This window comes from Thunnus albacares, chromosome 12 (genome assembly GCF_914725855.1).
Source record: "Thunnus albacares chromosome 12, fThuAlb1.1, whole genome shotgun sequence".
NCBI classification, from domain to species: domain Eukaryota; kingdom Metazoa; phylum Chordata; class Actinopteri; order Scombriformes; family Scombridae; genus Thunnus; species Thunnus albacares.
In genome coordinates, this window is record NC_058117.1 from 22233046 (window position 1) to 22245568 (window position 12523).

At 37.9% G+C, this 12523-nt stretch overlaps 1 protein-coding gene across 1 annotated transcript in view; it reads right to left on the reverse strand.

Moving 5' to 3' along the window:
- Window positions 1–1249: 1249 nt before the first annotated feature.
- Window positions 1250–12523, reverse strand: part of LOC122993105 (netrin-G1-like) — a 66884-nt gene continuing 55610 nt past the window's right edge. The window contains exons 5-7 of the mRNA XM_044366979.1: window positions 11034–11060; window positions 9695–9739; window positions 1250–3319 (exon numbers count right to left, since the gene is read on the reverse strand). Of these exons, the coding sequence (XP_044222914.1) occupies window positions 3081–3319; window positions 9695–9739; window positions 11034–11060 (311 nt within the window). The 3' untranslated portion in view covers window positions 1250–3080. The remainder of the gene's footprint in view (window positions 3320–9694; window positions 9740–11033; window positions 11061–12523) is intronic.

A 12523-nucleotide genomic window follows, 5' to 3' on the forward strand; every position in this document is an offset into this window, starting at 1 on the left:
ATGATCCATGTTGCTAGAAGATATGACAATTAGGAAACAGCATGTTCTCGTATTGCAGTGTAGAATTAGTAAGTCCTTGTTTTATAAGTAAAAAGAAGAAAAATGTAAGATCAGACTTGGAGAAGCAAATAAGACAGGGGTGAGATGCTTTATTAACTCCACAAAAGTATTAAATGTTTCTTGGACTCGGAAGCACTGGTAACACTGGGTTAGGTTACTACTGTACTGTAAGCTATGTAGTTAGCCAGCAGTGGAGGAAAGTAACTTAAGTGCTGCACTTAGGTACACTTCTGAGGTTTTTGTACTTTACTTGAGTATTTCCATTTTATGCTACTTTATATTTCTACTCTGCTGCATTTCAGAGGGAAATGTTGTAGTTTTTTATTCCACTAAAAATATATTTGAAATCATTTTCATAACATTTAGTGTTTTTAGTGTTTTTTCCAATAAAGATATATGTCACAATACGACAAATGTGTGCAAAATTACATATTAAATAATCAAATTCATGTTCAGTGTAATGCACTGTGTTCCAGTATTAATTATTACATCAGACGAAAATCTCCACACATGTAAATGAAAAACTTCAGTACCTAATTTTGGTAGTTTATAACTAAAATTAGCTTAGAATCATTAACTCAATTCACAGATAAGAAAATATGTTGTATTTATGATGCGATTCCATTTAAAAGTTGTTGTTCTGCATAATGAGTAGGCCACTTTTAGTGTACATTTTGCTGGTAATAACTCTGCACTTTTACTTAAGTTACATTTTGAAATCAGGAATTCTAATGCAGTATTATTATGGTGTGGCACTATTACTTTTACTTAAGTGTAGGATTTGAATGCTTCTTCCAGTGTTATGCTAACATTTGCAGCTTACATTGGACCAGATAAAGACACTGTTTAATCTTGACACTTTTTCCCTTAAGCTTTTGGTTTTGGAGCAAGTGAAACAGAAACCACCATCCACGTTTTTTATTAGCTATGGGGAGTATCACTCATAGCCCCATGTACACCACTTCATGTTGAGAAATCAAGTTTAACAGTTATGTCTAGTTATGGTCACTAAGCTATGGCTGGATAATCACCATTTGGGCAGGTTTAGTGAACAATCAACTCTTGAGGGATTTACAAATGTTGCTGATATATTTTCTGGTTGAAGTTACCTGACATAGTTGATTCCTGTGTTTTGCCATGCTTTTGTTTTTCTTCCAAAAATTATTTGCTCTGTTGAATTCATATCCTCTTCATTTACAATACAAAGTGCATTAACCCCTTTCAAATACCTCATCTTTGTTCCCAAATGTTGCTCTCCAAGTCATGAGTCTCTGTCAAAAAAGGCATTCGCTACTCTTTTCATCGACAGTGTCATTTAATGAGAGGCACTTACAGTAGACTCTAACACAATTAGGTGTTCCATGACAACCTCGGGAGGAAAATTAATCTCTCAAATGAAATTGGTCTCAGTGCTCAATATGTCACCCAGTGGGATGCGACTTCATTTCTATTCAATGACCCTCCATGAATTAAAGCTCATTTCCTGAATATGTCGCTTCACGGAGGCTCCCGCAGCAGGATGCAGGCTTTCAACCGTAGCAGCTCAGAAAACCTTCCCCTCTTCCCATTTGATTCACGGATTACATCTGATTACAGATTTGAGCTGGACACCCTCTGCGACAGCCATGCAATCTCCTTTTTTCCCAGAGTCGTCTTGTTAAATTTACATAAAGCTGATCGGATTTTGGCTTGAGATTCTTCTGATTCTCACGTTTCATAACCACAACATGGATGGGATACATTACATTAGAGAAAACAACCTTAGTCATCAAACCAGGAAGTTATTTGTTGATTGATATATTGTTACTAGCAACTGTTGCTTCAGTGAGTGGGTCAACGATTGGCCTTGATACTGTAGCTTTCAAAAATCTTTTAAAATGACATTCAGCTATTGTCATTGGCTTGTACCTATCTACAAACAATACACTGTTGCACTCTACACATCTTGTCTCAAATGTCATGTTACTACTTAATAAAATTACTACTATTCAACAACAAGACAAAGACATGTTTTTTTCTTTTTCCCTTTGGTGGAAGTGTATTGTGTAAGTGTGTATGTAAACATAGTTTTGACAGCAGCTCTCAAATGAAGAGAACTATGTGCCACACAAGCAAAGAAATAATACAACCAAACTCCTTATGCACTCATAGTCCACATCTAGGACAGGTCGGCAGCAATAGAAAACAAGTAATACATCTTTTTGTTCTGCGTAGTCATGAAAATATCTGTTTTATACAAAAATTAAATACAGTTACTGTATGTTACAACTTCTTTTTTTCCCACACAGGTGAGCTCAAGCATGACTACAAAGCCTCTGAAAAAGAGAAAAGAAAAAATCCTAGATTGGTTCTTGTCAAGGGGCTTGATAATAATACATGTGCAGCATTTGGCAAAACAACAGACACCCTTCAGCAAAGTAAAATCACCAGAGTCACCAAAGCACAGGAAGGAGAAAGTGAGGGATAAAGGGAGGAGTCAAGGAAAGGGAGAAAGGAGAGAAGAACAAGTAAGGAAGAAGGCAGTGAGGCAAGATGTTTTAAGATGTCCCCGTCCACGTTATCATTATTATTTATTAATATTATTGTTATCATTATTATTATTATTATTATTTTCATAATGTCGTGTCTAGTTTTGTACAGTTTGCTCTCAGAATGTGGGTAGCTCTAGAAACCTCTGGGTGGTGTCTCCAGTCTCCTTTAATGAAGTATCAGCCAATGGCATAATCACAAAGCGAGGGCTCCGACCGTTTCCTCTGCGAGATTATAAGACAGCAGTGACTTCACCAAGCCTTTCATAAATCCATCTAGCATTCAGTATAACAGATCAGTGCACAACCTGTTGCACTAATTACACTTTCGCCCACCACTGCAGCCTTGGATATACAAAAGAGTTGCTTATATTGTATGCTGAGCACATTGTCCACACATCTTTTGTCATTCATGTCCTTAAGGTTGAGAAGTCAGTCTCAACGTATGTGGTTTTAGGGTTTTGGTTGAGGATGGGAGACCGTTCAGGTCTCTCAGCAAAGGGAAACAATCAATAGCAGGAGCACTATGAGGGAAAGAGCGAGCTGGCGACTGATCGGGGGATGATGGAAGGAGGCCCGTCCAGACAATTGGTCATCACACTCCCCGGGGCCCTGGCAGCGAGCTCTCTCACACAGGACACCCGTGAAGCCGGGGGAACAATGGCACCGCTGATGGTGGTGGCACGTGCCACCGTTCTGACAGCGCAGCATCGCGTTGTCACACACCCGAGCTGCGGAGACAAAGCAAAAAGTGCAGGGGAGACAGGAAGAGGTGATTAATAGATCACTCAGTGATGGGTCGGAAGATAACATCAACAGGCAGGTTCACAGGGCACAAGCTGCCTCTTCTTGTCCTGTCTGCATCGCTCTGTGTCCTTAGAGCATAGCTGACTCATTAGGGAGGGTGAAGCCAAGGACTTTTGTGGAGGAGTGCAGAGAGAAAGAAGAGAGATAACCAGGGCGCATATTGTATGAATACTAGCATGCAACCTTTGAAAACCCTTTCTATAAATGATTGTTTGTGACAAAAGAACATAGACAGACATTTTATGGATTTATGGATATTTTTAGGAACACTGCAGGGACTTTAGAGCAATAATCCTTGCAAAACAAAAGAGCAAACAAATCATGGCAGTGATGAGGTGAATTAGTGAATCAAAGGATGCCAGAGTATTGTGAAACAGCCCCTCTGTGTAGGACAGTCGAATTAAATTTTGCTTCTCTCTGGCACAATGACACTCAAAGAACAGACAGGAGAGAACATGGGATGGATACCTGGCTCCCCTACACCACCATCACTACCTTTGATATGCAAATATAGCATTTCCAGGTAATTCACCAATTGCTGTTATTTTCTTCTCTGCGGTTAACCATAAAACAAACAATACAACACTGTTAGAAACAAAGGATGTCACATTCAGAGCTGCATTATTTCTTTGTTTTGATATACAGTAGACTGATTAGGAGTACATAGGCTAATATTCACATTTCCAGACAAAAAACTCACAACTCAATTATCCCAAGAAGCCTCTCTGCTGGCAGAGGTGAAATCCTGGAAGAGGTAATATTTGCCAAGAGATTTCAGTGTAATTGGATATCTCTCCCTGCATAAATAGTAATCACATTTTTTGGTTCTCAGTAATGTGGCTCATGCATCAGAATAAACTCAACAAATAAGCATTGCTTCTGCCAAAACTGATTAAAAGGGCATTGGTATTGCATTTAACTCCTCCTCACACACACACCACTGCTGGCATGTGTTTTAAACAGAGATGCCACACGTGGATATGGAGTTTTATCATCAATGTGGAATTTGTATTAATTTTGTGATGAAGTGTTGCTCTTTTGGTCGACTTTCCTTGCTACTTCTACCTCACTGAGTGAAATCCCAGAGCCTTTTGACCACCCTGAGAGGTATGGAGTGCCAGCTTGTTGCATTTAACCGCTTTTATGCTTATAGAAAGATCAGTGGTTATAGTGTTATAAAAGATAGCAAAGATAGCAACTTCTTCTTGTCAGTCAGACCCCTTACTTAAAATGCAGCAGGTCTTGTGGCTGCGTTGGATGATAAATTCCTCCCTGTATGATTGTTGAACACTGGAGTAAGATAATGAGTCTGGCAACAAGCCACTGCTCTTTTATTCAGAGAGTGACACCAAAACCTGACATTTACCATTGATGTCTTAGATTAAAATTGTTTTGCAATGAAATGTCTTTGAATCAGTGCTGAGAATATGATATCATGAGGCTTCTGTTTGGGCTAAACACAGAAAAACTGAAAACAGACAAATGTGCAAATCATACGAATGATTGTTATGAAAAAGCTGTCTGCATTCATTTTTCCTATAAAGGGCAAATCAATACTGAACAAGAAAAATAAGTATGTTGGAGATGCTTTGAAGTGCAATCATCTGATTTTTGATTATTTCAGTCCTGCAGCTGTGAACACGTTTAGATTAGAATGACTATATTATTACTGGGTGTATTTGAGGCTGGCGTCAACCATTGCTGATAAAGTCAGCTTTCCTCTTTCCCTTGAAAAGCATGCCATGAAGTCCAATCATTTCTGAGCTGATATTTTGCAGAAAAGTACAATATTTGGCAATTTCCTGGTGATATTAAGTAAGAATGTAATGATTATACTTTGATTATAATGTTTATAATCAAGCCTAATCCTAACCCAAACCTTTGCCAAACTATTGCATGCAATAGGCCTTTATCAAGCACGTAACATTAGGAAAAGCACTAAAATATATAAAATACTAAATAAATACTAAAATGAAGGACATCTGAATTCCATTTAGCTGCTTAAGTTTCAGAGTCCTGGTATTGTGCATGTTGGCTCACTGTCACACTGTCATGACTTACAGGGACATTTGAAAAGAACAGAGCCATCAGGTAACACCTGTGCTTTTCCTGCTATAACAAGTCAAAATTACTGCTGTAAAAATGGTCTATTATAGGCCTGAACCTGGTGTAAATATATCTCAGACCCTATCAGTGTTTGTCCAAGTTGTATACCTCTAAAACACTCATGCCCAACTAAATTACAGTCTTACTGGTGCAGAAGTGTCTGTACTTGAACTTTGCATGCATCAAAATCAGCTCCTGAACCACAGAAAGCAGAAACCTGCCGCTGCCTGGTCCTCAGTGGATTCAAACATTCAACATGTTGGCCTCCTGACTACACCCCAATCAGTAATGTCAAAACAGGTTTCTCATTTTACAGCTAATGGAGAACACCTGCTCTGTGTGTTTTGGGAAAGATTTCCATGGGATCGACTCAAGTCTCCATTGTCTAGTCTATACATTAACGTTGTTGCCTGTGGCCGAAGGATAATCTGTGTGTCCTCCAGCGGACCCTCAGGACCATTGTCTTTCTAAAAGCATCTGCGGCCCAATTAGTTTGCTTATGCAGAAGCTTAAGCCTGCGGTGTCTTTGTGGAGCCACTGCAGGCTCTGTTGTCATGACAAAATAACAGTGTAAAATAAGCTAATTGTTCTGTGTCACTCAGAAAACTAATCTCACATAGAGACTGGATATATGTGAAATAAAAAAGGTTTGGCCTCTTCAGTTGTCTGTTACAGACAATGTGAACATGTCTGTGTAACATAACATAGTGAGACAAATTTGTGGGTTGAGGTTATAAAAAGAAAACTGACTTTACTTGACACTGCATGGTGTAAAAAATGATGCACTTATACATGCATAGCAATCATCAATATAACTAATTGTAAATGTAAACTATAAAATCTGATTATTACACTATGAGATAGATAAAACTGAGTGTTTATGGGAACAGAAAGAGTGTTTAAAGGGGCATATCTGAAATTTAGTATTGCACTTCCATAAAATTGGGGGACTTAAAATTAAATCAAAATTAAAATTGAAGCAGCAGAGCCTGAGATACAATATCCTCACTTTTAGTCTTCAGTATAGGTCAAGCTACCAAACCCTGGATCCTACATTTCCCATAAGGCAACTCTAAAAATGTGTAGTTTCCAAGCTCAAGCCAAAGAACGTGATGTGTAAAAGTGAATCTACCTTCATTTTTTTGTTATTTTGAATTATTGTAGTGACAAATGTTTCCCTGTGTGACATCACTCCCTTTCAGACTTTTGCTGGCAGCAAGTGAGAACACAGCAATTACAGTCTTGGCTAAGTACAAGCATACTCTCTCTGGGACATATGTGCACCTCACACCTCTGTCAGATGTGTGACGTTTTAGCAGTATAACTGTTATGACAGATCCATCCTTGAACCGTGGTGTTGCACGAAGCAACATGGAGAAAAATTCACTAGAGCAATAACATAATAGTCATAGATAGGAGGGACAAAGATATGAATTACACTACTGATTGAATTATTGTGTCAGTCAGAACACATTTCATCTACTATGATACTGAAGTACTGGGTGTGCTATTTCCTCTGTTGTGACTTGTGTCTGTTTATGTCCTAAACATACTCAGACAGCTCTCTAATTCTCTCCTCTCAGTGAACTTTTGATGTCCCCAGATACTCTGCAACCGAAGTCCCTGAGATACAGAAAATCACAGCATGATATCAGATTTAAAGTTACAAATCGATGTCCTGGATCATAGCTCCTGTCACTCCTTTTTATTGGAAGATCTAGATCTTATATGGTAGAAATAAGTTCTGTTGAATAGCCAACTCTTTAAATACATCAATTCATATCAACAGATCTGATATTACATGAATCACTGACTTTTGTTGCAGCCATGCAAAGACTGAAAGGTAGATTTAGTATTAAAGATCACTTTTTTTCACAGGATAGACCCTGCAGTACCTCCATTTAATTACAGGGAAAATCATATTTTTAGCAATTCATTTAATATTTTTAAAATCCCTTTATGACTATAGATCCACCAGTGCAATTAACTATAACTGGAGACAGTTTTCAGATACAGGATCTGCTAATTATATGCTCTGAGACAGAACAGTGTTGCTTCAATTACACTGGATCAATATCTTTTGCCATGATGTCAGTGTAAGCTGAAACCCGCGTTCAGCCATGCCTCCTGTTATCATATTAACATGATGGCTTTATCATTAGTCATGACTTGGGGCTTTGATGCTCAGTATAAATTGTCAGCTGCATAGTAGCATTTGGCAGCTGCAATTATACTAAAGTATCCAAAGACAGAAAGAAGCCAGATTTTTCTTTTACTAAAGTACAAGGTCTATTTTAGCAAACGCTTGTCAAGTCAGATTTGGAAGATTACAAATTTGATTGATATCAATCTGATGTCTGTGGGATAAGTATGGCGCACAGCTTTTTAGCTTCGCATAAGGACTGGAAGCAGGGGGAAATAGCTAGCCTGGCTCTGTCAATAGTTCAAAAATATGCCAACCAAGACCTATAAAGATCAATAATTAAAACATATCTCTTTTGTTGCATGTAAAAATGGCAATTCTGATTTTCAGAGGGAGTTACGCACTGTAAGTATTTCTCTACAAATTGACTCTCTGGAGTCATGACCACTGTTTTTGACGTGACCAATTTTAGAGGTGCTGGTAGCTATATTTTTGAATTTGGGCAGAGCAAAACTCACTGTTTTCCCAGCTTCTAGTCTTGATGCAATTTTCCTCCTGGCTCCAGCTCTCTACTTATCACACAGACAAGAGAATAGTATTGATCTTCTTATCTAAGTCATGGCAAAAAAGCAAATGAATATATTTCCCACAATGTTTATTATTATACAAACGGCTACTTTTTGTGATCATTTCAATAACTCCACAGAAGTTTGCAATAAATACCTCAAGAGGTGCCCTGTGAAATGTTTAATTTTTCTTCGTAGACACATAATCATTGGTGCCAAGGAGATGTCGTTAAGTTTTTTTTCTTTTTGCACTTTCCAGCAACCACATTTTCAATAAAACCATGTCCAGGCTGAGATTTTAGTAGCTTGCACTTAAATCATGGCACCAAAGCTGAAATAAATAGAAACAAATAAATAGAAAACAATTAATTGCCACTTTTCTTTGTTTTTACCTGCTGGTCAATGCGAAACAAGACATATAAGGATGTCACTTTGGACTCTTCGAAATTTTGAGGGGCATTTTCACTGTTTTATAACATTGTATGACAAACTATTAATTGATTAATTGAGAAAATAATTTGTAGATTCATTTATAATAAAATATAATTTGTTGCAGCTCCACACTTATCACTGCAAATGCTGCATAACTTCCTTGTGTTTATTGCCAAGATATTGATGTTGTATAAAATGTCACCTCTTCGCTAACCTCAGAACTGGAGGATTTTTCCATGGAGTGTAAAGAACTGCAAATGTAAGTGCAGAAAATGCAGCACACCTACAGGTAAAAGCTTTCATGAATTTTGTGTAGGTTAGATTGATACTGTGTTCTGACACTTTATATGGAAATGATGCAATGTTACACAGGAAGGCGGAATTATTTGTAATCCACTCCAGTGCAGTAGCTGGTTTCTTTCCACCTCTGACTGCAGTAAACACTGGATTATTTTCATAGGTGCATCTTGTGCCTAGCTTTGTGCAGCTAGAAAAGGGAAGAAAACAGCCTTTCCAAGATCGTGGAAATACTGAGACCTCTTTTAATTTTTGTCTTCTGGCTGTGAGAGCAGTGGTGCAGATGCGACTTAACACTCACTACACAGGATATCTGGGGCTGAGGATTAGCTGGAGATAGCTCGAGATCAATCTACATAAAACCCCCTGGAGCCTCTTCTCTCCTTTCCTTTCCTCTCCTTTTTCTCTTTCCTTTTTTTCCTTGTGAACATGGCAGAAAGGGTGCACCCCCAGAGAGCATTCTGGGTAATTAAAAAGAGGGCATGATCAAAGAGGTTAGGAGGCTGTGGACTCAGTGATCATGAGGCATGTGGTCCATTCCCCACAGTGTTCTCACAACAAAAGGTCTGCCTTGTAAGCACCAGCATGTGTGTTGTGTGCATGCAGGATGAAATCATCTGGGCTTTGATAAAACAACTGACTGTATACCGCTATTTGCATGTGCTGTGCTTTTGTCAAATTGCCAATCAATAAACAATCAATTCTTTCTATGTATTGTCAATGTCATGCTGAAGTTACAAAGCCTACAAGCCTACCTTGGTTACGATTTGCAACACCAAGAGATGAAGCATTTGCTCGATCTGTGTAAAAATGGGAAAAGTTATATATTACAGTGGGTTGTCATATAATTCATACTGTTATGTAGTTTAAGCACAGGGACAGCATGCATTGATTCTTAGTTTTTTTTTTTTTTTTTTAACAATAATCAGTATGCCATTTGTGCTGATTTGCCCCAGAAATATTGTAAAATTTTTGGAGTGTTTGGAATAAAAATGGGCTAATGTAAAATACTCTGCATGCAGCTTAAGTGAATGTATTTTCCACAAGACAAAGGTAGAGACATGTACATATGGTGGCTGCTTTTGTTATTCGGTATAAGGAGTCACCTTCAGGCATCAACATGCGAAGGGATGCATGGTGGGAACCATGTCTTCATAAAACATCATTTTTTTCTCTGGCTTAGGGCTAATATCTGTCTGTGCACTTATAGCAAATATTCTAGTGTGGATTGGAGAAATGACTATCCGTAGTGCCTGGGCTTGCTGATACACAGGCCCAAATGTGCAGAATTCTTGTACAGTATTTTACAGTATTTTAGTTTAGCTAGTGTTTTTATAGTTTCAGCTCCTTAACTACAAATTGTGTATACCTAATAGTACTGGTGACAATTTTTCAAACCATGCTGCAGAGTTTTAAGGTATTTTTCCTATGTTACATGTATCCATTGGTTTCCAGTCATTCCGTACAATATATAAACAAAAAGTAGAGTTTTGTACTCAATTTAAATGCTACAATGAGTTGTGTAATCCAATAGAACACACTCCTTTGTCAGGAAGTACCATCTTAAACAAATTAATGTGAACTTAATTTTCATGGTAAATATAAATGAACAGCTCACAAGAAGGCAGGAAAATTACATTCCTAAAATATGAAACAAAACATCATGGTTTGCAAAATTGTTAGCAGGAAAGTGAAGTATAAAGGATTTGTAGAAAATTGGCTTAAACATGCAAAATTAGTCCTTTAAAAAAATCTTTTTGTTTTCTAAAACTAGGCAGATTTTTTTCATCATCTTCCCAGGATACCACTTTAAATTTCTGTTCTTGAAACAAGTTGACATGCACTGGAGAAAAGTAAAGCTGTCTCACACCATGCATTGGTTCACTTCTATTCATAAAATGTATGAAATGTATAAATGCATAAATGCTTTGATAGGATGGATTTTTTGTACTATGGAAAACATGATGATGAGCGAAAATGATAATGCAAAGCACTATTTTTCACACCAATATCATAAATCAAACAAGAATTAGTCATCACTGAGGGAGGAAACCATTAGTCAGCATGCCAATTTATAAAGCTTGTTCAACTTACGCACAGGTCCATGATTACTGGGAATACCTGCAGAAAGAGCAAAGAAACAGTGTTTCATTAAAGCTTGGAGTCAACATGCATGGATTTCATTTTACTCTTGAAAACTGCAAGAAAACATTTTTGTTTGGGTTGTTGAATAATTCAGTGCCCACCAACACTTATCCACTTGGTCTCCACTGTGTCCACTGATTAACAGCGGCCACGGCTCTGCAGAGAACCTGACCAACACCCGCCTTCTTCTGATGATAATAACAGGTCTTCGAGTGATGAAAAGTCAACAGAATTAGAGCTCTAACTATACAAAAATACTTTTCATCAGCGTTTTCATTTATATTTGGAATAAATAGTTTGTTTTCCTTATTTGCTATTGGCTCATCCAAAAAAGGTAGATAATGACCATTTTACTGTATCATCTTTGAATCAGTGAATCTCTGAATTAAATGAATCAAACAGCATCTGCAAATAATTCATAGTTTTGCCTTCTCTTTGACCTTCTCAGTGTCAGGTTAGTAGGATTTCCAATATGTGGAAAACTGAGAGCCAATCAAAAAACCTAAGCATCCCAAAAACAAGTTAAAAAACTGCAATTTTTGATTCTTTTTACAATCTTTATCGCCTTGTCCCTTTGTAATTATGTTTCAATGGGGTTTTCATTTTGTTTGCACCCCATTCAACACTTTATCAACAGTTTGGGACTGTCTCAACTATTGGCAAGTGCACAACACTGCAGCAGGAAAATCACAGATTTTAAGCTCCATAAAAGGGACATTTGAAAGAAAGCAAGCAAGCCGCAATTCTTAACCAATAGTTGTTCTGCCTGAGAAATGGAGGGCAAACAATCTTGGCCTTTGAAGCATAAACACATTCTACAGTCTGATCAAACTCTCAGCCCCAGCCCCTCTTAACCTGTGAACCTGCTTTGGAACACAAGATGAGTTGACGCTCCCTCCAAAGTGGACTGTCAACATAATTCTCGAAGTGATTCCTCTTCTGCTCGGCAGGCAACTTACAGGATTTTCACCTCCTTCTTTTAGGGACAGCATGGATTTGAATCACTCTCAGTCACTCTCTGCTGCTGACAGCTATGGCCCATAGCAACCCAGTGCTCCATTTTGGGCTCTAATTTATTAGATGAAGGGTCATGTATGTCCATATATCTGTATGTGCATGGATCTGAATATGTAATAGACCTCGCCCTGTTCCTACCTGTGAGATAAATGACTTCCATGATTAAAGAGGAAGACTTGATGACAGATGAAAGCTATTAAACCATAATTACATTTTGCACGTTCAGCATATTTGTCTTGATACCAGGGCTGTGTGTTTAATATCCTCATAGGAAATATGAGCTTTACATAATGGATAAAGGCATGTTACTGGCCACGGCGTTACTTATGAGAGAAATAATAATAATTCAAGACAAAAGTGTGTTAATTCAACACCTGGGGGACCAATATTGTTACGTCACTTCCATGTGCAACATTATTGCA